Source organism: Tetrao urogallus, assembly GCF_951394365.1.
Source record: "Tetrao urogallus genome assembly, chromosome: 6".
In the NCBI taxonomy this organism is placed as follows: Eukaryota; Metazoa; Chordata; class Aves; order Galliformes; family Phasianidae; genus Tetrao; species Tetrao urogallus.
The window spans coordinates 55,485,456-55,512,008 of NC_136819.1; the positions used below are offsets into that span (position 1 = coordinate 55,485,456).

General features: G+C 41.0%; 1 protein-coding gene across 1 annotated transcript in view; it reads right to left on the reverse strand.

Moving 5' to 3' along the window:
- The window catches only part of ARID4A (AT-rich interaction domain 4A), a gene marked incomplete at both ends in the record, with an annotated part of 41,767 nt that extends 22,000 nt beyond the window's left edge, over positions 1-19,767 (reverse strand). Inside the window, 9 exons of the mRNA XM_079537493.1 lie at positions 1,261-1,337; positions 3,178-3,257; positions 4,870-5,002; positions 5,719-5,813; positions 5,914-5,993; positions 15,211-15,301; positions 16,133-16,198; positions 18,588-18,698; positions 19,762-19,767. Coding sequence (XP_079393619.1) covers positions 1,261-1,337; positions 3,178-3,257; positions 4,870-5,002; positions 5,719-5,813; positions 5,914-5,993; positions 15,211-15,301; positions 16,133-16,198; positions 18,588-18,698; positions 19,762-19,767 — 739 coding nt within the window. The remainder of the gene's footprint in view (positions 1-1,260; positions 1,338-3,177; positions 3,258-4,869; positions 5,003-5,718; positions 5,814-5,913; positions 5,994-15,210; positions 15,302-16,132; positions 16,199-18,587; positions 18,699-19,761) is intronic.
- Positions 19,768-26,553: the final 6,786 nt, after the last annotated feature.

Sequence of the window (26,553 nt, forward strand, 5' to 3'; positions counted from 1 at the left end):
TTTACACAGTATCAAAGACCTTTACTTATCCACATTTTCCACGTAACTGCAAAGCTGTTTTGTTTCTGTATGAAAGTGGCAAATACTGCAGTAAAACCAATTAAAAACAAACAAAAGCCCCAAACCATCACAGTTAAGATACCATGGATTTCTTTGCTCTTTTTAAGAGATCTTCATGCCTTAAAGTTTAGATTGCAAAAACAAATAAACAAACCCCACACCAACATTTTGTCAAAGAAAGCTGCTTAAGGAGATTCTGTCCCATTCATGTCTGGAACATAAGAGAACCATTCTGATGAATAAGGGAGTGATGGTACGGGGAGAAGTCATGCTTGTATAGCAGGAATACCTCAAATTCCTTTTCTTCAACAAGAAGGAATCAGAAGATTACCCAAAAGAGGGACATACCGCAATGAACCATTCAAAGCTTTGCTAGAGATGAAAAAGCACCAGCACCTAATAACTGCTGGTAGAGTTCCTGTACTCTGAAATAATTAATAAGAAGAAAGCACATGGGAAATCTTAAATCAAACCACCTCAAGCTGTCTTACTTGCATTATGTAAAGAAGCTGCTCCACATCTTTACTCAAAACAAAGGAACTCTTGGTGGTGGTTTTTCTCATTTCTGTATTTGTTTTTTAAATAAATGTTGGAACCTTTCCCCTTTAAAAATGATATGTTTTGACTGGGATGAACAGCACTAAAAGTTTAAGATTTACTTTAAGGTGAGAAACTGGCCTTCACAAGCTCAGGAAAAACACGAATACTGCAGTCACATCATCCATCCATTCAGAAAATCACCCTCTGTAATTATGCTCTTCAATCAAATGTTAATTTCAGGCTATTGACATAAGCTATTCTATTAAAGGTTGCACTTCCACGTCTGGGTACTTTTCATTTAAAGACAAAAAGTGTTCCAACTATAGTGTAAAACATTGGTTCCAGGAGAGGTAACTCTATATTGTTCAATGACATTTCAAACACTGTACCTTCAAAATCACCTTTTTAATTTGCATAAATTTGGAGTGGAATGAAAGAAGGAAACGAAACCAAATAAGCAACACTTCTATTAGTTGCTATGTTATTAATTAGGCAGTTGTATCCAAAGCTTTTCAAATTTATCACATTTAAAGCTGTTTGCAGAACAGATGACCAGGAGCATTCACTTCAAACCAACACGCAGTTGTTACTCTGCAAAAGTTAACATTACTGCTGGCTAAGTCTACGTTTTTAAAACACCTAGAATTTACTCAAATTTACCTTTTTTAGGCGAGGACTCCGATTTTGGTAAGTTTAGAGCATCTACTTCTTTTATGTCTTTTCTTGCTACTGAGTAACTGAAAAAAAGAAGAAAGTTCTGTTACTTTTGTAACACAGTGAAACAAGTATTTGACCCATACAAATAGAGACTTCTAAAAATTCTAGTATTTCTTACTCAGTTTCAAGCTCCTTTCCTACAAGTAAATGTAAGGCATTTGTTACTGTGGCCCCTTGTACAAGATTTAGAACCAGAATAAGTTCCCAATATTCATGTCCGAAATTCAGACAATGAAGGAATCCTTATAATAAAGAAAAACGTGTAAAGTTTCTGCATGGCAAACATTCAGCCTGCACACATTTGCAAAGTTGAAATACTCTAAAAAGGCCGAAAACATTTTCTAAATCCAAAAGACACCAATCAATAGCTGCTACCCAGAACAGCAATGAGTTAAAAGGAAACGAGCATTCTATTTTCAAAACACATTTCCACTAGCACAGAACAAGGCAAACTCACACATCTGCATTGATACACTGCTGCCAAACTGTCCTCATAGCAAAATATATGGAAATTGCTCTGTTCTAAAGTTATAAAAACTACTCAGTTACTGAATTACTATAATATAAATGCTAACCAACCTGCAAGGAAAGCCTTACAAGTGAGTTATTACAATAAGTTTGTTTTTCTTCTTTCGCTATATTCAGAAAAAGTGGAGTAAAGCCTCAGGAATTGGAGGCTGCCATTTTCTGAAGTTAAAGCCACAATACTATGGGGAAAAAAAGAGTAGAACAGAGCCAGGCTGCATGTTTTTCCAACAGCACTGTACCCTCAGCATTCAGAGCCAAATTAATCCAGGAGGCTGACGATGTGTCTGCATTCAGAAGCAAAACTGAATGCCTTGTGCTACCTGAAATGCATTTCAGTGACCAAATCCTCGTCCCTGAGTCAACACTGTGGCTACTAGAAATCACAACAGTGAGGAAGAAGAGTGCCAGGTGGCCTTCACCAAGGATGTTTCTGGTTACAGTACGCTGAGACAGATGCACTAGAAGTGCATGAGAAAAGACAAACAAGGGGAAGCAACCTTCACAGACAGTCTTGGTACTCTTGTGAATATACTTTTCCTTAAGTAACACACGTCTCTCCCACCATCCACTCATCCACTCACAGTTTTTTCAAGGTGGTATGGGGGCAGGAAAGAAAAGGTTAGAAGACCTTTCTTTCCTTTTCCCAGAACTCTTGATTGAGATTCTATAAATATTTTAATTAAACTGTTAATTTACATCCACTTAAAATTTAGAAGTGGATTAAATACTTTTTAAACTTTGCTATTTAAACAGCAATGACATCTGGGCACACGAGGTAATGGGTCAATCAGGTATTGAAGCTTCTGCAATAGACACACGTGACAGTTGTAGTAGTTAAGACATTAATGATATTTCTTGAAACTGAAACACACTTTACAGGACAGGAATGACCAGAAGTTAACATCTAGTTGTTTGTTTTTTGAAGTTGCTGACTTCTCTTTCCTCTCTGAAGGCACCGAATTCTGTACCAATCCGTAGTACAAATACAACATAGAGGGGGAAGCAGGGAGAGCACAAAGAAGAAATTAGTTGGAATTGAACTGTGAGTGACAAAGGCTAAAAAAATATACATATAAATTCCCTTAAATTGGAATTAAGCAATAACTATGCATGTTACTCAAAATGGACAAGATTGCAAGCCTTCTTCTTAAGTGTGAAGAACCATTTGTTTGCACTTTATATCACAAAGGAACAGCAACTGTATACAAGCAACACCACACAAAGTTGGAACCTCCACTTTTGGATAAAGCTGTTAACACCTCCAGAAGCAAGATCTTATATAGGAAAAGAATGAAGAAGTAGTAAATCTAATAAAGGTAAGCTGTTACTTACAATTTGGAATCTGCAAAGGATCGGACTAAGCACTGGTCCTTTTTCACTGTGACGTCATCATTACAGCTGGGAGAAACAACCTGAAGTTTCAAACAAAACATTTTTTTTTTTAAGCAGAAAAGAAAATGAAATAGCTTTTCTTGAAAGGAATGACAGCAGGAAAAGAGCTGCTTCCTTCTTTCTTCCAGCGTAATTTTCAGCTCTGAGAAAAGCAACACACTCCAATTGATATTAGCAGGGCCAAAAATAACAAATTACAAGAAGAAGTTTATCTCAAGCTATTTACTCTACTTGTCATGCACAAGCTGGAAAAGTTTACTATTTCATTTGTAAACATAAACTACTCCTCTACAGAGCTGACACTGCATTGTCCTATGCATGCACTCAGTCTTTTCTCCTGTTCATAGAAGAACTGCTTGCAGCAACTATTCAAACCAACAACAAAAGTTACAGACCTATTTACTTTATATCAAATTCTGATCTGAGGGATTCAGCCTAAGAGATAAGTAGCTTGGGGTTTTTTTGTTGTTTTTTTTTTCGGTTGGTTGGTTGGTTGGTTTTTGAGATGTAGCTAATATAAACCAGTACAGATTCCAATGCATTCTTCCACAGCAGTATGATCTCCAGAAGTCTAAAAAGGTGCTATAAATTCAATTGCAGTATTTGTATTACCACAAACAAGTTTACATTTTACTCCAGACCACACATGTGGACAAAACCACATTGAATGCAGATAAACTCCTGGATCTACCAGAATTCAGTGGAAGGTGGACCACCCCATTCAGATGAGGCAGACAGACAAAAAGACTTTCCTGCTTCTCAGCTCACAGAGAGCTACACAGCCACTAAGGAAGGTAATCCCCTACCTGGACCCACGTAAAGTTCAAATCTGCCATTCATAAAGCAATATACAGCAATCAGAAGACACATTGCAATACCACATTTCACATTTTAAACAGAGGTACAGCTGCTAACTCAACTGTGCACCCTGTATTAAATATCTGCAAAACTCTGTGAACAAAATCTGTCCATCTGTTCAATGCTCCAAGCAACAATCACATCTTTTTTGAGTGACAGAAGATGCATATTAAGCTTGTCTAACACTATCAGAAAAGTCTACTTAGGAAAAAAAAACTTTTTATGTGTATCTATAAATTGTTTTGGGCTTACAGAGGATCTGCCTTTACAGTACAAGCAAAGGCACTTGAATTTAGTCAATATTTATTGTTAGAGAAGGTAATAAACAGGATCAATCAATGTAGTCAGATGAAAATAGTAGCCAGCCTACTGCTAGATGAACAGGCCATGTCATGTAGCTGTATGCATGATAAGAACTTGTAATTAAACCTGAAAGCCTAAGGAAAAAGGCAATCATTAAACACCAAGAAAAAATTCATAACATATCAATCATTTCACGTACAGTTTTGACTGACTTAAGAGCCATCAAACTGTAAGTTATACACAAATATTCATTGTTGTTCTCCTACTGTTCACAGTCACTGTAGAATATTTGGATTTTTAGAGAATACGGGCAGCACAGCTGGCCTGACTGCATTCACAGCTTTGCTGCAGAAGTGTGCAAACTGTCCAAACCAAGAAAACTGTTATAGGAACAGTGCAGCAAATTGGATTATATTCTTGTCAGAAAACAGTAGTGTGAAATTAAAGATTTCAATGTTTTAAACAACTTACCAAAGCTGGATACCAGTCTGCCTTCTCAGAATTACAGGTCACACTCACAACTTTGCCAAGCAGTTCATCATTGAGACGCCTTTTATCTTCATCCTCTTCTTCACTACTTTCTTCTTCCTTTTCATCTTCAGTTCTGAATTATTAAATCATACAGTATTTTAAAGTTTTCACCTGAGGTTAATATTTGAAAGCAAAAATACTTAACAGCCAGATCTTCCTTGTTTTTCTGCAAGGACTCAGAAATAAAATTATAATTTTAAGAACTGAAATTGCTGGAAATACTCCTAAGTAATAAATGCACTGACTTAAAGGATTCTTGTAGAAATTCTTTCCAAATAACAGCATTTTACCACAGCATCATGTTGGAATTGGAGATGTGAATCAGCATATGATTGCACATTGACATGAAACAAAGGGAAAGAATCTCCACCCTGAAAATTTAAAAGCACCTTTTTTCCTATTTTATAAAGCAGCTTAAAAATCCCACGTTTCCTGACATGACTTCGTATTATGTGAAAGGAGAATGGACATTCTTAAGGCTACTGCAAAGGGACAAAAACAGCAACAATAAAACATCCATTTCATACTACAGCTAAAATATCAACAAGTCTGCATGAACTGAACTTCTCAGTCCATAATCTGTGTATGCAGCTCACATGATGATCCATCCACAGAATCACAGAATCACAAGGCTGGAAACGACCTGCAAGATCATCTAGTCCAACCACCCTCCCATTCCTATTAGTACCACAAGCACTGTGTGCTTGTCCAGACTGTTACAGCTTTAACTGAACTACAATTTTAGCAAAGGACACTGAAGTGAAGGAACAGAGCACTAACAAAACTCACACAGGAAGAGAAGATCTCCTTCCTCTATTAGATTTCTTCCCAATAACTGGAGTTCCAAAGTGCTCTGGGTTGGTTAGTGGCAATTGATCGAGTGTCTACGTGAACAAAGAAGAAACAAAGTTAATTTGCAGTTTCTCATATGAAAGAAAATTAACTGTCTACTACCCAGTTCTCAATGTATGTCCATCATCTTACCTCACTTTCTGCAAAGTGCCTTTCTCCCTTCAAGCATAATGAAGTTCGTCTCAAGGTCCTTTCGTCACCATCATCGAAAACTAGAATGCAAGCAAGAAAACGTGTTGGCAGAAAATGATCCCAAATTGACAAAACAAGTCTACTGTTCATCATGCAATTTAGAATACTCTATAGAACACGATTTCAAAGACCTTCACTTTGACATTTATTTGGTTCACAAACACAGGGGAGGTGTTCAAGATTCAGCCTAAGGAGGGGTAACACTCAAATTCACGTCAGTGCCCAGGAAGGCTTTTGGAAGCTGTAGCTTTAATCTAATTTAGACATCCACCTTATCAATACATTGCACTTCTTCAAACCACAGCTACTGGCTGTATACCAGTTACTATTATCTAACAGTGTTCTTTCTTTTTTGTTGGTCTTGCTTTTAAATTACCCATTTATTCCTTACTCATTCTTTTGATTCCCCTTCTTTCAATTCTCTTTCTCCTGCTGCACAGAACTCAGAAGTCACAGAATTCAGAAAGAAGAGTACACAAATAAAGATGTTAAGGGTAAGTCAAAAGGAAGTTCCACCAGTTTCCAATATGCAGCTGAAGAAGTCCAAGACACTCTGACTTCACTGTAAGTTTTGCCTGAGAAATATCTACCCTTCAGTCACTTTAAAACATTTTCACCAAGATTCCCATTAAGATAAGGAAAGAAAAGTTATTAGCTTCCCCGCTTGCTGAATTTTATTTTAAATGTTTTGGTACCTACAGTTTGAAGTAAGCAACAATATTCCTTTTATCTCAAGTATGTCACAGAAATAGCTTGTATTTTAAGGAACACACAATATTTTGGCAACATGGTTTCCCATGTTCTGGTTCAGATCCCTCTGCCTGAGCCACGAGAACGGGCTCTTTTCACAGAGCAGAGACCAGGTGGCTGCAGTCAGTCTGGTAAGTTAAAAGTTTATTTGTATGGGTCAAAGGGCACAATACTATTCTATATTTAAACTACTTGAAATGTGCTTTGTCCAGTAACTAACTTTTTTTTTAAATTAAAATAAGAAAGTGTAAAGAGCGTTGTGTTTATCAATGCAGTAATTCTGGCATACTTCTATTAAAAAAAATATGAAATTACATGATTTGTTAGCAAAAAGTACAGTTTAGTCACAGCAAGAAAAGCATTTCTCTCACTTGTCAACAGAATAGAATGGTCATATTCTCAATCCTAGATTGAAACCTTGGACTGGAATAATACTGCAATAACAGCTCATAATAACATATGAATACAAACTTAGTTAAGCTTGATAAGATAAGCATTGAGATTGTTAGAATCTCAGAGTGGAGATAGTGCTGCTGTACATTGCAATACTGAATTATCTTAATGGCTTGTGTCATTATGCAGTACACAGAAAGCAAATCCTGAACCCTAACATTTTAAGAACAGCAGAAAGATATATGCCTAATTAGCCATATTAGCTATATTAACCTTTTCAAAGCCTTTAAAATACGAATCCCACGAAGACCTGTCAATCTCAGTGCCAATACAATACTCTCAAAATCCTGTGGTTTGGCTGACAGCTGAAGGAAGCCAGCACTGATGCACTTTGCACTGAAGTACGAGGTCTCCCCCTCAGCAGTGTACGAGATGTTTACATTTTATATATGTTTCAGCCCTTTGATCTTTAACTGCTACCCAATCTGTACATAATATTCATACATACACTTTGATAGAATACAGTGGTATACTTTCAGGGACCCTACAAGTGCTTGCAATTTCTCATTGTTCTGAAGAGGTTTAAAAGCAGATCATCATCATTATGCTTTACTGAACACATTCAGAACTGAAGTCAAAGCACTCATATTTCACAAACATGGTTTTAGGGAACAGAAGGCTGGTGATCAGCAATAGGTAACTTTATTGGAAACAGCAAACAGGATCTGATACTCGGCAGTAAAGAAAAAATACAATCAGTCTATCTTATTCCTACTTCCAGAAGTATCACCTTCATAAGTTTCTACGTCACCTCTGCAGGCAAATACGACTCCTCCTCTTGGAAGGAATCTGACTTAATCAGAAGCATGCCTTGATACTGTCAGCACCTTTTCAGTGATACACCTTCCTGAAGATAAGTAGGCCTCGTGCTTCCATCTCAGGTGCCTTTTTCTGAAAAATCTACTTCACAAAACATACTGCTCATATTGCCTCCACCCCGTGCACAATTTTTAAATAAAAGTCCTAAGGGCTTTAGGAGAATGACTTTTCACCATACAAGTATTATACATGCTATGGATTTAAGAGATATAAGCAGTAGATGAGATAGCAGAGTTTTGTCTATGCACTACATCAATAATACAATAGCAATCATGGCAGAAGAACATAATAGGCTCTTAAATTAAAACTGCACATTCATTCTTCTTTGCCTATATTAATAAGTATGACTGTTTAGGTAAAATGCTTGGTACTAACAAAGAGATAAAAACTGTTGAACTGATGCTGAACAACTTATAAGAATTGCTTTATTGTTTCCCAAACAGGTCATTGTTACACCTCCAAATTCTCTGACAGCAGAAATGCTTACATGCTGTGTTCCTTAAGGAAGGCTGCTAAACAGTCAGGCATACGAAGGAGGAAAGGAAATGGGGATGGAAGGCAGGGATATCTCTCTCCATGCCCACCTAATTCAGCCATCGAAAGATGCATTCACAGTGTCACAATATTTATCACAGAAGGGGGACTTAAAGTCCTGTCTCCCTAAAGAAGCAGAAGCCCTTTATGTGCCACTGCTGCCTAACCCTGAAGAGGGCACGTACTCACCGGGTAACAGCCATTTCCCAGCTGTCTGCTCCAGCAAATACTTCTGGGAAGAGAGCGATACCTCCTAGCCAGGAAACTAACTCTACTATTTAAGAGTCAATCTGACAAAGTAGGAATGACAGGAGGAAAAGCTGGCCAGAGGCCTTTCTTCCAAGGCGTGTTATTTAACCAAGAACACTGACAGAAGGAGAAGAAAGATGACTAAGCAGCACAGCCTGGAGGAACAGTCTCTATTCTGTTTGTTCTCATTCAATTCCCAAGAATGCCCTATATGGAGCTCAGTATGTTCCATATACAGCATTGTTAAACAGTGGAAACAAAATGGAAAATTTCAGACTTTTGCTGCAACCCAGCCTTGTCAGTAACAACAGGTAACAAACAGAAGTGGATGCACTCCTGTCCATGCAAGCTTAGGCAAGCCAAAGCTATGACAGAAAAACAAAATTCTCCATTGGGAATCATTGCAGTACTTTCAGTAAGCTAGGAAAACAAGTATCTCAAGAACTCCCTCTTAAAAATTGAGTCCATCAAACGTGCATTAAGCAGTGTAGCTTTCCACTAGCCCTGGATTAGCAGTTATCCTCCATTCCCTGGCTGCAGCAGGCCCATGCATGTCTCTATAAGCTATTAGCAACAGTAACACTAATCCTAACCCTGCCCTCACAAAAACACTATCTCAACATCCGTTCTCATTTGGTTATAAAGGAAATATTAAAAAGCCAACAAATCCAAATAGTGCTTAAAAACCAGGGAGAAACTCACCCCAAGCTACTGCAGATCAGTCATCTTATAAATATCTTATTTATATATATCACAAGATTAGGGGAAAAAAGAAAAAGAAATAAAGAGAACAAAGCAGGAGAGCAGTGGTAACACACTTGAAATAGTTACATTACTTGAACACACAGCAATCAGTCTTACCAGAACAAGGCAGTTTTGTAACATACAAGTGAATAAAGTAACCCTGCAGGCTGCATCAGCTTGCTAACTTCAAATCCAACAAGTTACGTTACTGTCCTTGCTCAAAAGAGGAGAGATTCCACACTGCATAGCAAGCAAACATTTTGATTTTATTACTCTTCCTATTCAAAGTTTTCTAAACCTACCAAGACAATGAAAGTATATGCCAACAAATAAAAACTGTGTCACTATTTCACTAGTTGCCTAAGTGTAATTTGTGAGCTATCAGAAATGCTACCCATGAATCATCCACAAACATGTGAAAGCCTTTTAGCTTTTTGTTTTTCAACTACAGAAACAATATAGAAAGTACCAGGATTCAGGCTGACTTGTTGAATAACCCTGCAGATAAGGACTGCACTAATCACTGATTCATCGTTGTAACAAGATGCTGCAATGGACTGTGCTCCTCCAGAGGCCATGCAATTCAGTGAAGTGTTATATTTTAGAAAAAAAAAACAACTCTGGAGGAACTGTTCCTCTGCTCAGGTATGTATGAAATATCCCTGAAAGCACCAAAGAATAAACCTTGAGATTCCTCCCACATAAGGCTATCATCTTATAAGAACCTACTGCCTGAAAGCCTTTTTTCTGAGATGTTATAGTAATCTTACCATCGTTACATAGATTTGGAAGGAAAAAAAAACCACCTCCCTGCATTTAGCAGAACAGTACAGTATTACTGTATTGTACCTCTACAGTATTATTTATACACAATAACTTTGCTATAAAGCACTGTCCACATTGTAACAAAGATGGTTTACAAGCAAGGGTTCCATGCCATGAGTTGTAACAAGGCTCAGTTGCTATACTTCCCCTCCCACACGTGCTCTCTACCTGCAGGTGCTGGAGCACAAAACGCTGCGCTGCTCTTTCATTTCCCAGATTCTTCAGAAAGTAACCAATAAAGCTGTGGCACAGTTCTGTGCGTGCTGCAGACACACTTAATCCATGATACACCCCATGGAGTGATGCTGGTAAATATGGGATTTCTTCAAAATCCAAGCAAGCAGCATTTTGGAGACGAAAACAAGAAAGTGGTGGTGGGTCAGGGAGGATTGCAGCAGAGAAGTGGGGCTGACTGGACACTTCCCCTGCCACACTCGTCCTTTAGGATTCCTGGGTGACGCATGCATAGCCAGAAGATGAAGCGATGCATCTGGACTGTACAACTCAACAGGATGCTGGGAAGAAGAACTGGTCCAACCAGCCACACAAACACAACTCCAGCCTTGCACATACTACAAAAAGCCTGCTGTAGACATTATGAAAAGACAAACTGGCAAGACTCTGGAATGGATGAAATCTAGTGACTGATAGCTTCTATCACCCTCCAGACAGGAGTAAGGCTGCATCCAACATTTCCTAAATGTGACACCCCACAGTGACACAACTTGTGGCCAAGACCTCATTTCCACAACAACCCAGACCACCCAAACTTCACCTGCATAGGGATGAGCAGTCAGGTATCAACTCCCCTCTCTTCCCCCAGCACACACACTCAGATAACAGCATTCCTTGCAAAATGCCCCAGTGACCACAAGAGAGGAGGAAGTCACCCCATGTGAATCTGCAGGGCAGCCCAAGCAAGGGGAGGGGGCTCACAGAGGTCTCACAAGTGGTTGTTTGGCCCACAGCACAACCAGATGGGCCACACTGATGTACAGCACCGCACCAGAGCCAAAAAGGGAAACTCTTTTGGCTTTGCAGATTCACGCAGCATTTAAAAGAATGAGCAAAATTAATTACTATTTATACTAAAATATTCTGCCATTTCAAGATAATTTTTAAAAAGATGCCTTACATAAAAGCCAGAAAGCCATAGTTCTCCAAGAAATAAAAAAAACCACACTCCTTTTTACTCCAAATGGTATAAAAAGCACTACTGTGACAGCAAGGTCTACTAGAAACCACAAGTGCCCATCAATGCTTTTAATTTCTGTATTTTCCCTACATTGCAGAGATAAAATGATTAAAGCTAGCTGTATGCCTTCTCTTTCTTTAGAAAGACTTTTCCATGATTTTATCTTTCGAAAGACACGATGCAATGTATTCGGTCTGGTTTTACTTTCATTGAAAGCTGCAGCAGTGGTTAAATCTTCAACGAGAGACCTAAGCATATGCAGGTTACTGGTATTATCAAGAGGAAGGTGATACTTGTTTTGATGAGGCAAGAAAAGAGACTGATTTAACAGCAACTCTTCACTGAAGAAGTGAAATGCAGTTTTGTACTCTTATGTAGACACTACGTTGCTTTCAGCTTTGAAAAGAAGTTACACAAAAGTGTTTCCTTAAACTTATACACAAGGATTTCTGCTTTGTGACATTCTGGTAATGGCAGTAAAACTCCAGAAAAGATTACAGCAGGAAAATATAACTATGTGCAGTGTGATGTTTGACCTGTTTTACAAATTAACAGAGAATCAGGTGGGTGTACACTAAGTTAGCAGCAATTCAAACGTGGCTCAGCCGAAAACAGATCTGACAGACTGCTCTAATGCTAGGTAATTATCACTTAGCAATATATCCAGCACTTCAAAAGCATCAATGCAGCACTTCAAAAAATTGCAAGTTCATTTAAAATAATTAAGTTTTAAAAGACTAAAAACTCAACCGAGCCATTTGTTACCCCAGGAACTTACACTGCTAGCCCTGTCGTCTCCCTATAGACTCCATCGAGCAGACGAGAGGGCTGAGTTGTGCAACTCAGTTTTCCAGGCTTTGTTAAGTCCTCACCCCCAACAGCTGTGTCTCTTCACCTACTCGAGCACTTAGAGATTTCTGAAGGCATTTCAAGTACTCCAGTTGAAAATTTCAACACGACTAAATGGCTACCATAACACCATTGCTAGATGTGGTACCAGGTGAAACAGCCATTTCAGAGCAGCTACCGTTACAAGAATAAAAGAGATCCTTACTTATTTGGGGCAGATGGCCACCACTAACAGGCAGAACTCATGTTAGAAGAGATTTTGTGGAGCTGTTATGCTGGTGACAAAAGCAAATTATTATTTATTTATTAACCCACATATATTACTGACCTCTCTACCCTTATCGGTCATAGTTTTAAATCACAAAGAGGTGATGATCCATAGAACAGAAATTAAATGCTACAGGAGCACATACTAAAAGCAAGCTTTCTCCTGTGCTTCCAACTCAAGCCTGACCACGGTTCAGGAAAACATTTCAGAACTGGAAAAGCTGTTTAATCCACTTCCCTTTCAAGTTTTTAGCTTTCACTGAATCGTCAATAAGACTGCCAAGGAGCACAGCCACCATCTATTAAAGGGGAACCAATTCAGCTCTTGTTTATTTGACAGCAACATAAACATACACTCCATACTTATCCAAAGCTTTCTACAAAGTTACAATGGGAGAAGCAGGCTAAAAAAAAAGGCTTATTTCTCACACTCTGACATCTCTGTACTCAAGCTAAAGCACTTCCACTATTATCCAAGTTGAAGAGCCAAGTTATGAAGATACAAAATTCTCAATCTGCTTACCTTGGTCAACATCACCTCTGCTTTCAGTATCAATAAACACGACACCACGTACTACTCATGACAATTTTAGTAAGATCTGAATGCAATTCCAGCATGCTACAACTGTATTTTCAGATGTATGGGTACCCTATATGCCACATTGCACACTGACTTATCATGGAATTACTTAAATCCCCTCTCATTCCCAGCAGCTCCAAAGTTCTACAAAATCCTAGCAGCCTTACTAAATTTGCATATGAAAAAACATGCAAGTTTACTGTCCTCTATTCTATTTGTCTAAAGATAAAAAAGGTAGTAGGGGTTCACCAAATATGTTACATTGCAGTGTAAGGCCAAAAGGACTAAGAAGTAAGTCTGCCTTTTCCACCTGAGTACCACAACTTTACAGCTTAATCTAGAATTCTAGAGCAATGTATATCCTTGAAAGGAAAAAAAAAAAAGATCACAGAATCACAGAGTAGTTAAGGTTGGAAATGAGCTCTGGTCATAGAATGGCCTGGGTTGCAAAGGAGCACAGTGCTCATCCAGTTCCAACCCCCTGCTATGTGCAGGGTCGCCAACCAGCAGCCCAGGCTGCCCAGAGCCACATCCAGCCTGGCCTGGGCCACTCAGAGCAGGGCTTTTAAAGAGCAGCTGGCTTTTAAAGACCTCCAAACAAGAAAGCCCAGAACCTCTGGGCAGGCTGTGCTTGGTCACCTGCACGGCAAGTAGGCCCTTCCTGATATTTGCTAACAATATATGAGAATTAAAAAAAATAAAAATGCAAAGAGCAGTGAGCACTGTCAACTGGAAAGTCAACCAGCTCATATTTATAGCACGCAATAATAATAAATGCCTCGTGATAAACTCTTCCAAATTATTTCCATTGACAGCCTTATCTTGATCCCATCAAAGACTAAATAATCTCACCGACTGCAAAGGGAAAGTTGGACTACTGAAAGTACTGTCTATCTTAAAACAAACAAACAACACAAAACCAAAATAAAACTGATATCCCACGCTATATGGGACTCTTCAGCAGGGTACTGAAGAATATGAAGATAAAACTGAACTGTCTGTATGCAAGGATATTAAGAAGAAGCAAGTACTGAACAAATATAGTGGAGTAGAATGGCAGAATATACAGTACAATTAAGAATAGTGCATTTCCTCCAAGTTGGATACTTGGAAGGCTATTCGATCCAGTTACTGTGGTTGTTTTTGTTTGCTTATATGGTATCACCTGAATGTTGCTGGCCACTCCAGTGACAGAGCTATTTCAGAAAAGCCCAGGTATCAGAATGAGCAATTCTATTTATTCAAACTAATGAAGTTTCTCTTTCAGTGAATCCTTATTCAACGCTGACATTTTGATGATTGTGCGTTCTGAGGTTTGTGTCAGTAACTAAAAAACGCAGCCTCCTGCAGGAGAAGCAAATTTGTTTTCTATTTTATTTTAGATTGAACCATTATTTGAAAAAGTTTTAAGGCAACAGTTAATTTTAAGTTACAAAAAAAGGTCCCCTCTTTTCTTTTTAGGTGCAATGGCAATTTCTTTAAAAATAAGTTCCTTTCTTCTGTTACTTCATACAAAACACAACCCTCAACTTTCAGCTCTACACAAAACAGAGGAATCACTTCCAAAGGTACAGAAGCTGTGGGTGCTGCTGCTGCTTTTATAAGACTGCATACAGTGAAAGAACACTACAAGCCAGTCAGTCAACACGTGTCACAAATATTCAGCCAGAAGTGCTATTTTGAAGTTTGTCTTAAAATCTGCAAAAGCCATTCTGAATTCCATTGAGTGAAACCACCATCAGCATATGGATGTTGTGCCAAATAAAACTTGTCTGCTGAGCCCTTTGCTACAGCCTCCTTCAACACCAAATTATTATTCTATTTTTAAGGAAACAAGATCTGGAAGACTTAAAGTTCCCTTCGAAATCTCAGCTCTTACAAAACAGAATATAATTACTTATGTTATTATCTATAATTAGAAATGTATTATTCAAAGATTAGAGACTGTCAACGAAAGCATGTGGCTACTTACCTACAGTATACCAGCTAGCATCTGTTAACTTGCTGATAACAGCTTCTTGAAAGGATCCATCAGGCATTTTGGTTTCAACCATGGCACCAACCTGCAAAAAGGGGTATCCCAAGGTTACACATAATCCAGAACTCAAATGAAAGAGACAGAACTCACGAAAGCATTAATTCTTCTAGTAAGGCAGGATTTTATTTGGATAATGTTGAAGATTCATTTTAGCTAAACGTTACTTTGTGAAATGTAGTTGCATAGCTGGTAAAAACAAAGGTTCTTAAGATGAACTCTGGTTAGACAATAAAGCAGTAAGGATCCTGGGACAACTAATTTCAGCACGGCTTATCCCATAACAAGAAATAGTACAAGGCTAATTGGAAATAAGTATTCAACTATTCAAAGTAACTCTTATTTCACTGTTGATGTGTGTTACTAATGTTCCTTACGCTTTAAAACACTTCTAACATTATTCTTTATTGTTGTACCATCAGCTAGATCAGACTTTAACACACAGCAGTGTTTGTGCTGGCGCTACTAAAGATGATCTCTAAAAGTTTGCAGTCATTGTTCTATAATGCAGCTGTTTTAGCAGACAACTTTCAGCTCCTGTAAAAACACAAATCAACATGCATTTTTATATAAAATACATCACCTACTTTAAAAACACTTTCAGAACACTCGTGTTTATTACTGTCAAAAAGGCTTGAAATTACCCTCGTGGAATCAGGATCTCTGTTGCTTATAAGAGGTTTCAAAAGCAGCATGTGCAGTTCTGTTGGCATATGAAGCATGCTACATGGAGAACACAAAGAGCCTCCAAAAACTACAAGAGTTAGGACTATTCAGAATCAACCCAACCAAAAGCAATGGGCCTCCTCCTGTTGATTTACTATGAGATAAAGCAATAAAAGGCATGCAATATACATACTCTTAGAGGTCCTTTCACTTGATCATCTTGAACTAACTGAGTTGAGTTATCCCCCTTCAGGACCACCTGAAAGACATTCATAAACTTGTTAATGCATTCCTTATTTGTAATGGCATATGAAAAGCCTAAGAACAGAAGTAGCAATGCAGAAAATCAACTTTTTCTCCATCAAACACAGTCAAACATTACTGTGAATGCAAAACCCTCAGCGTGGATGGCCTTATTCACAGGAAGGCCCAAGCAGCACACTGAACACTCATCCTGAAACACTACAGTCAAAGAAGAGGGCAAATAAAACAACAGGTGCTCCAATGAAAAGAACTGAAGTTTTCGATGCGAGTTTAGATACTGATGCACCCCAGGGTACACCTGGAACTGTGCCTAGAGATCAGATGATTCACGTGCTTTTTCTCTACTTTACCCACAGCACTTCGTTGACAACACACTGAGCAGTGAACTGCAATCAAAATACAATGCTCTGTGTATTAAAAACTCACTGAGGAATCACTGAACAGACCACACCACCACTGCTGCTACCACGAACAGGAGGAAGTTTCTATGGTAAAGATGCGAACCACTGAAAGCGTGATTAAAATAAGGATGGGTTGAAAAAGAGGAAGTAAAACACTTTTCCCTTTAAAATCCTGTGTTTGAGAGAGTAAGCATCATGACACAGAAGGAACAGAAGCCTATGCAAGTTGAATCCCTGAGTTTGCACAGACTCAGCTCAGAAAGATAGAAGATGAATATTTAGATGTTAGCACGATTAACTGTTTCACTGCCATTTTCATAGCAAAAAGACCCACCTGAGTACCCAGGCTGTACTAACCAACAATTCCCAAATACCTATCCTTTTTCAGGAATCAAAAACCCAAGGAATTTCCTCTCCACCAATAAGATGTCCAGTTTTTGTGCTCCCCTCTCTTTATCAGATAAGCACAATTTACATTGCAGCTGTATTTATAAAAGCCAGTAGCATGATGAAATGCACCCTGCAGTAATATGAATTCATAATAACCTGGTTCAATTAGTTTTTATTTACAATTCTCTATCAGCATCAAGATGAATACAAGTCGTCCTGCTACTCAGGAAAAGCCTGATGGATCCTCTGGACTTAGGAGGTATACTGGGCTGTGCCCACACACTCTTCATTAAAATATCAGGCTTATTGCTACAACTTCAACTGTTCTTTTACAATTCAGACACAGCGACAGGAATTGTTACCAAGTCAGAGCAGCCTTGTGTACCTACAAGTCTTGATCATGGAGTAATAAAGCACATTGGTGGATAGAGAAAAAGAAGCACACACCTACAAACAGCCTTAATGCTCAGATACTCAGACCAAAGACACAGAAAAATGAAGGATGTCAGTTCAGGAAGGGCAGCACGCTGCTTTCTAGGAAGCAACTCATTCACACAGATTTCAAAGAAGGGCACGAATTTCTAAAAGTACTCACTAAGAACAGGAGAAAAGTCTGAAAGATCTGAATTGGTTGATTTTTTAAACCATGACAAGAACTCTGACAGAAGTGATGTGCTCCACCTATGTAACTGAAGAGGCTGACAGCTTGCTCTACTTGATCTAAGCATTAAAGCACATGAAAACTTAGATGTATAGTTATAAAAAGAAGCTTTCATCTCTATTTAGCAAGGTTTTGAGGGTCACTAATGCCTTATTTACATATCCTGGACAGTTATCTAGAAGTGGAAAGAACTTAAGGGAACAAACCAAGCTCTGTATTTACTTTGCATTCTTAACTCTTATTTAACTAGGTTTGACTCTTGTTTTCCCACATTAGCATGAACAATAGAACTGCAACAGTAAAATAATGACCTTCATTTTTGTTTGTTTTGGCATAAGACCTGTAAACAGAAATGAATATTAAGTGTCAGTACTACGCTTGCACAGGAACTTAGCTACAGTTTTGCATGCTGCTTTGAAAGCAGCAGCAAGATGCTGGAAACTAACAAATACTGTTCTGGACATCTAAAAAACCTGATCTAAAAAGGTTCCTTTGCAATTTTTTTCTTTGTTATTACGTTGATTTATTATAGCACAGCCTCTCAAGTAAAACTGACTGTCAGTTGGAAGGAAAGGGAATTTTTGCTTCTGAAGAGTTTGCTCTTATTACTCATGTAAAGCCATAAGCCTCTAGGAGAACCTTCAAAACTGACTGCTGTGAAACTGATGCATTCATAAACAGGAGACAACTGTGATCAGGAATTGAGCAGCATAGACAGGTAATGTTTAAGCCCAGTCCTGTTTCAGCATCCTCCTGAACACAGATATGGAAAAATAACAACATGAAAACGATAACTGCACAAACATTCAAATGCTCTTAAAAGTCAAAAAGTAAAGCAATGAACATTCCCTAATCTTCAGGATTTTGATCTTCTCTGACAGCTCTTTCAACACAGTGCTTTAACAAAGCCAGCACAAACCACAGCATACTACCTTGACTTTCACAAGCCTTTTCACTGTCTTAATCTTTGCCTCGCAGAAGGCACCACGGTACTTGGCACTGACATCCGTTCCCACTGTCAGGTAGGCAGGCTCATCTGCTGCCTAGTGAGGAGCAAAAAAAAACAGGAACAAAGTTTAGTTCTTAGTTCTTTTTACAGCTAAAGCATTGCACATTCGATTTTCCATCTGAACTTCTTGATCATTACGTGACAAACAACGTCTGTATTCATAACTACCATCAGACTGCTCTAAAGTAAAGAAACAAGTTACAGGAAGTTTGGCTTCACATAGTGAGGTTGATCCCCGATTCTGTCAGCCTAATTGCTCTCCCAATGTAAAGGACCAACCAAAAAACACCTTATTACTTTCCGTGGTATGCTCGGCATAGCTCTGAGGGTGCTGAGCTCATATTAAAGCACCTCGTTATGAAAAAGGTAATAATAATCAATAAAAATGACAACTCAAAAGAATTAAAGAAGGGAAATCTTTCAATAGCAGAAGTGCAGCATAAAAGATAACTGCGCTTTTTCCTGTTGAAACCAATTTGGTGAGGCAGATAATTTGAGGCTGCTACCATACCAATATCTACAATTACGTCTATACCATTCTATATATAGGAGTTTTTCTCCTGCCGACTAAACGGAGACCTCTAGAGAGATTTACTCTCATCTTTGTGAGCAGTTGTTTTTCTTGAAATCCTTTATGAAAGCTGAACCGCCTCGTTAAGGGGAAGAACTATTTCTCCTCACCTTTTCCTTAATCTGGACTTTATTACTTCAAACCTCACTTTATTGGGCGTGTGTGAAGCGGTAAACAAGGCCAGAAGCAGCACGCCAAAACGTCCATCGAGACAGGAAATCAACGCACAGCATTAAGGAACTGCTTTGCTGCTGTTTAATTGAAGGCAAGAAAAGTTTCTCTCTTTTGTGCACTGCCCCGTCTTTGTACTGGCAAAAAAAAAAAACAACAACCCAGCAGCAGCACAGGCGGGACAAAAGCTGTGGTTTTGCAAACTTGCAATAGCAGCTGCTGATGCAGGAAGCATTTAAAGGCAGCACTCTGAGGACAGCAACTCAGAGCGTTTCCAGACAACTGCAGCTGAAACAGCGGCGAAAAACGAAGTTACCTCAAGGAAAGGAAAAGGAGAGAGAGAGAGAGTTCGTACCTTCATTTTTCCCGGTTACGTGAGGGATTCCAGCTCCGAGCCGTCTCCTCACCGCACAGCCGGGCAGGGAAGCGCTGCAACACAAGAGCGGGATCGGCCGAGGGTCTGCGGCCGTCAGAGGGCGGCGGGCGGGAGCCTCCGCCCGTCCCGGGCCGCTCGGTGCGCGTCACGTCGCCATTGCTCCCGCTCCCGGCGGCGGCTGCGGGGCGGGGAGGGCCCCGAGGCGGCAACTCCTGACGGAGGGGCGGCGGGGCCCGGCCTGCCTCCCGCCTTCCCCGCCCCTCCCCGGCCCTCGCAACTTTCCGCGGCCCGCCGAGCCGCTCCTCCCCGCCCCCCTCGGCCGCCGGCTTTGGGGCTGAGGGGAGCGGGACGAGCAAACCGCCCCCCCCCCTCCCCCCCACCACCATACCGCGCACCCGGGGCTGAGGGGAACGGGAGCGAGCGCCGAGCGGCTCGGAGGCGGAGTTCGGAGTCCCCGTTCCCGCTGCCTGCTTCGCGGTTGGGGGAAGGGAGAGGCGGCCGTCCCGCTCCGCTCAGCCCCAGGCCGTCCCTCGCGGGGCCGGGCGCTCCCCCGGGACGGCGGCGGAGTTGCTGCTGCCGAGCCGCCCTCGACCGTTTCCTACCTGGAAAGTCGCAGCGAAGTGGGCAGCGCCCGGCTCGGCGCCGCAGTCTCCCTCCGCGACGACGACAGCCCCGCGAGCGGCGGCGCTGAGCGCGGCCCCGCTCCGCCCCCTCCTCTCAGCCCGGACTCGCAGCGGATCGCCAGCGACGAGCCCAATAACAAGCTGTTGAGCAGAATCGGTCCTCCTCGAACTCTCATTGGCCCCCTCGTGACGCCCCGGGGGCTCTGCCCCGCCCGGATTGGGCGCCGCGGACGGCACCCCCATTGGTCGCCGAGAGCCAGGCGGAAGCTATTGGACAGGCACAGACGCAGGTAGAGCCACGGAGACTTTTCATTGGCTTTTCCCTGGAGCGCCCGTCGATTGGCGGCGGTTGAAGTGAAGTCAGCGCTCCCGAGCCTCTGATTGGTGAGAGCTGGATCCGGATGTAGCTGTGAACGAGTCGATTGGCCAAGCTCGGGGGTCAGGAAGAGCAACGGCGCGACACGATTGGCGCTAACCGTCTCTTAGAAACGCGGAGGGGGGGGGACGAGGGGAAGAGCGGAGAGGGGGCGCGGGCGGAGATGGCGTCCTGCGGCGGCGGCGGGCCGGGACGCGCGACGCGCATGCGCGGCGGTCAGCCTCCCGGCGCCATTTTGTGTGAGGCGCTTTCCCATTTTAGGCCGCGGCGGGGAGGCGGCGGGAGTGGTCGGCGCCTTTCCCGCGGGGTGCGGAGCGGCGGGGCCGAGCTCTGCACCCTCACTGAGGCGGCGAGCCCGGCGGCGGTGAGCTCTTTCCAGTGCTCCGAGGAGACGGCGCGACGTTTCGCCTTCACGGCCCTTCGAGTGATGGCGGTGACGGTTGCTCCCGCTCGGCCGCGATGGCGGAGCGCGCCCGGCCGGCCCCGGAAGTGAAGCGGTGACGGAGGGTCCCTCTGGCGGAGCTCGGCGGAACCGCTGGGGCCGGGAAGGCGCTGAGGCGTCAGGTAGGGAGTGCCGGGGATCGCTCGGTCTGTCAGCCCGCAGTGGGAGCTGGAGAGGCCCCGGCTCTGCTGTGGAGCTGCGCTGTTCGGCGGGCTCGGAGGCTCTCGTTGCTCGCAGGCAGCGCTCATGCTGTTGTGAAGCCATCTGGGGGCTTCAGCTGCAGTTTTGCTTCTTTTCTTTGTATCTTAATCTGTGTTTAAGCTCTGTGCGGCTTCCTCGTTTTTCCTCGAAGTAACGAGAACCTGATTTCAGCAACTTATTAGCTACGAAATGTGTTTTTTCATTTGTTTATCTTTGCATTGAGAGGACCTGTGGATGTGGTTTTGAAGTTTTTGAAAGCCATAAGGAGCTACCTTGGTTTGTAAGTTAAACCTCGCTTCAAACCTGTGTTCTTTTTGATTAAATTTGATGTTTTAGGAAGTGCGAAGGGATGGCTGTAGGGATTTTATGGAGGTAATAGTATAGATAAGCAGTAGTAAAGCTAATGCATGCCAATAATGTTTACTATTGATGACGGGACACTTCTAACATGTTTGGAAGTGAACACAGCTATGGCATTCTGGCTTTTAGATCTCCTCTGTAAATATAAGGATGTGTATTGTGTGTGTGTGTGTGTGTGTGTATATATATATATAAAGGCTTGGGGTGCTTGTTTGAATGCTGATGTAACTTCTGTGTTGTAATTGATGCTGTGGATAAACTGAAGAAGAAATTGTTTAGAATACGCTGAAGTTAGTAAAGTAAGTTAGTAAAACTTAAAATCATAGAATCATAAGGTTGGAAAGGACCTACGAGATCATCAAGTTCAATGGTCCTCCCATTATCTTGCTGCCACAAGCCACTAAGCTATGTCTTGTAGCTCCTCTTCAGAACTTCAGAAAGCCTGCTTTGAATGTCAAGTTATGGTATCTCTGTGGGATGTAATAGTTGAATCGTTCTATGGTTTTTGGAGGCACACTTTGCACCTCTGTGTAAAATAGAGTTCCACTCAATAAATAAGAGTTCCTGACAAAACTAATCAGTCTTGTTTCTGATTTCTAGCAGAAAAACTGTCCATCTGGGTGTAGCTGTTCTTGGCACAGGAAGTTCTTGACACATCACTCATCTAACTACTATGAGCAAAAGGATTACTTTGTTCTCTGCATAGTAAGTCAGCAGGAGAGGTGACTTGTTCTTTTAAGGCATTTAAAGTACCTAAGAATGTCAAGCTAAGCAGCACACCAAGTAGCGTAAACATTCACATACGACTTGGGCATGACGTTTGCTGTAATGGAATGAAAAAGCTGTACTCTTGGCAAGCCAGGCACTACTTCTAATTTTGGTTTAAAATAACTTTTCATTGAAACGTGAGCTTCAGCACTCAGGGTTGCACTCTGATGCTGAAACACTGCATGTCAGTGTTAAATTTTTCTGGGCATTAAATGTAGCTTGTCTATATCGGATCCTTGCAGTTGTGCTTCTTCCTTCAGAATGTGATCTACTACAGGGAAAAGTTTGTCATGAGTGGAGGAAATGAGCAGCAGAATTTCCTGTTGGGAGCCGCTCTGTCATGAGCTGCTTTGTCATCTTTCCAAAACTGACATTTCAGTTTGTCTCATAACTTATTACTGAATATTAAAAGTATGAAAAACTGCAATTCTTGTTCTAACATGGAGCTCTGTGTTACTTTGTCAGACTTCAGAAGTATAGGAGGCTTCATGTTTCTTTTATTTCCTGTTTCTAGTGTTTACTTCGACCTCTTCAGATATTCTTCCCCTTGCTGTTTATGTTCTGTCAGTAAATATGCAATGTATTTCCAGTGTTGGCTGAACAAACATCTGCATGCAGAATCTGTCTGCATGAACTGCTGTTTCCATATAGATGAATGTCAGGTGCGTGCTTGCCATGGAACTTTACTATCTCACTCTTTGCAGTCTGCTCATAGCAATGTGTCAGATGGTTGTGAAGTCTTTAGTACTCCAGCATAAAGGGAAAAAACAACAAAACCCAAGGAATGTGAAGTTGGCAACAGAAAGTTTGGTCAGTAACAGCAAGATTATAAAAATGAAAGGTTAAACCTTCTTTCTTAGTCAGTGCTTTTGCTGACCCTTAGCAGTAAGTTCCTTCGTGTTTTTTTTATTTACATACAAATAGAGATAGCTATAAAAAGTGTGTATTTAAAAACAAGCAAAAAGTATCCCTGCTTATTTCTCACTTTCCCCAGCACTGTCATTATATTCCAGTCTTTGTGTTCAGAAAAATGGATGCTGTTATTCAGACATAACTGCATGCTGCTTCTGGCACTTCCTGGAGCGTTGCTGGAGAAAGTGTAGTAACCCTTAAGAAACCTGAATGAGTGCATTTTATTCCCTGAATTTTACTAGTAGCTTTCTAAAGCAGGTATGGGTATGTTTTGCAGCAGTGTAGTAATGCATGGATGTTTCATAGAGTCATAGAATGGCCTGGTTTGAAAAAGACCACAATGCTCATCCAGTTTCAATCCCCCTGCTATGTGCAGGGTTGCAGACCAGGCTGCCCAGAGCCACATCCTTATATTGAGGACAGCCAAGTTTTCTGTTAGCTCTACACATGACAGTAGTGCTCACTCTGTTGTTGCTTCTTCCACTAACATGGCTGAAATGATAATGCATGCTTAGCTTGTCTGAGTAGCTCTTGGTGGAGCTTTTGGGAGACCTCCAGGGAGGAGCAGTTCTCCTCTTACTGAATAGATGACATCCAGTCCAGCTGCAGTTCCTAACTACAGTTCTGTGTGCTGTAAGACAGGAACTAGCAGTGCACCAACTGAACTGTTAGTAGCAGCCTCATGTGAGAGAAGAAGTTTTAGTTCTCAGCTGATAGAACTGCTGCTCTCATCCTAGCCCGTGTTAGCCCAGGGGAGATGTTTGGGTATTTGCCATGCCATCTTTTAATTCCAGACATAAACATTCTCTTTTTTTTTTTTTTTTTTTTTTTTTTTTTTTTTTTATTAAAGATTGATATGGTATTCTTATGGTTGGGCATAATGAGAGCTGTACTCAGAGACTTTATTTTTCCTGGTGTGGAATTTTCTGTTATGAGAGCAGCTGTGGATGGGTGCCCATTGCTCAAGTTGACCAAACATTGGATTTTAAAGCCAGTTTTTGCACACTTTGTTGTGTTCTGTTAAAGTATCTGCATATAAATTTTGCCTAGCAAAGGGTCTAATTACAGATCTGTTTAATTTCCTGTATTACTTGTCATGACCACACATTTCCTTTGATGACAACAGTGAGGCTGTTAGAACCATACTAGGGAAGTGGGTGCAGATCTTCTGTCCTCAGTGCGCTGCTGGAAAGCAGCAGTGCAGCACTACTGTTATCCTGCAGGAAAGCTGTGATACAGCTCAGGTGTGCATGTACACTGAATGGCTGCCTAATGCTGTTCCTATCTAAGGTGTTCACTGATGCCAATTGGAGAACTACAATCAGTTGTTTCTTTTTTGAAAAAGCAACTTCACTTGTATTATTTTCTCAGTACTTGTGTTAGAAGATTCAGAGCAGTGGGTTTTCTACTGTCTTGTTTAAAACTAATGTTCTGAGTGATTTCTGGTGGGCAATCTGTGGAGTCCTTGCTTATGTTACCTGTTGCTGGTATCTTGGTTTTTTTCCCTTGTAATACTTGCAGAAATAGCTATGTTTAAAAAAGTATGGAAGGAAAAGTATAGAGATTAGAGCCATATTTTCATATACACAGGCTTTTAAGACACTGATAACTGGCTTGCTCACATTGGATTTCAAGAAGGTGCATATTTCCCTATTTGTAGAGAAGGAAAACACTGTTCTAATGCTGATGCTGAGTCTTTGGACATGGGCTGCCCACCGCACAGCTGTCACTTTAAGCTTATTGGTGCTGATAAGCTGTTAATTAAAATCATGGATTGCAGAGGTTGTAGGACAGCATCACCCAGCTGAACGTGGGCAGAGACACAGCCTGCTGAAAGCAGTGTGTGTGTCACTATTAGCATGCAGCCATGCACAAGGAAGCAAAACTACCTCTGCAAGCAAGGATGTTCAGCAAAAGAAAACTTGCAAGGACAGCAGTTATGTTCTTTCTTCTACTGCTTTTGCTTGTCTAAATTAATTCAGTCACTTACAGTTAATTTTCAGCCTCAGCCAACAAGACTGCAGGTCATCAGTATTGATTATTTGTGAAGGCATTAATGCCCTCAGTCTTCTGATTTAAATGTCATTAGCTACAAACAGGTGCCATTAGCAAGAATTTACAGCTTAGTTGGTGACTGCATCTGAATTCTTTCCTACATCTAAGCCTTTTTTTAAAACTTACTTTTTATTTCTGCAGTATTTTTGCTGGCTGTTATTACAGGTAGTGAATTCCCTGCCTGCTTGGGAAGTAGCTGACCAGCTGGCACTGTGTTAGCACCTCTAAGCTGTCAATTAGTTGCAAGCCTGCACCACTCACAGGAGGTTTGTATTTTCAGGGCTGTGGGTTCTTTTTTTGTTGTTTTTAATCCTGTCGAGCTGCAGTTCTTCTGTGTGGTGCACTGCTAGTACAGCTGCACTGCAAACACAGCCACTGCTATAAGCTGTGTTCTGTTGATTTCCAGAACAAAATACACGTCTTCTTAGCAAGTTTTAACTATTCTGAATCTATGAAAGGCATCTTTTATTAGGGGGCAGCAGTTTCTTCCTTGCATGCAGCAGAATGGGGTGACAAACTGGTATGAGAGTATCGTTTGAACTCTCATTTGGCTGGGGAATGTAGCTGCTTGTTAAACATGGGAACACATGAAGCTCTGCTTTGATTTCACTTCCTGAGACAGTGTTTCAGATTTCTTCTATTCCTGAAACATAGGAATGAATTTGGGGGGATAAGGAGCTTCTAAAAGTGGCACTCTTTGCAGAGTGTGGATATGCACGGAATGAGAGCTGACATAGTGCTGCTGTGTAAGCATGCTGTTGAAGTCATCTAGTGTTTGCTGAAACCTGTTAATGTGTCTCAGTCTTGCCCCAAATATCGAAAGCAGCAGATTCCTGCTTTTCTAAAAATCTTGCAGAAATGTTTTACTTTCAATTTTTTTCTGGCTTTAATTTAGGAATTAGTGTTTTGGTTTTTCTTTTTCTGTATGTGTGTTTGGGATGTAGCTGTTTCTGTGAATTTACTGTAACTTAACCTACTGTTAGCAAAATCTGTTGTTGAAAGAGGAATGAGTGATTTTTGGACTTGCAGCCTGT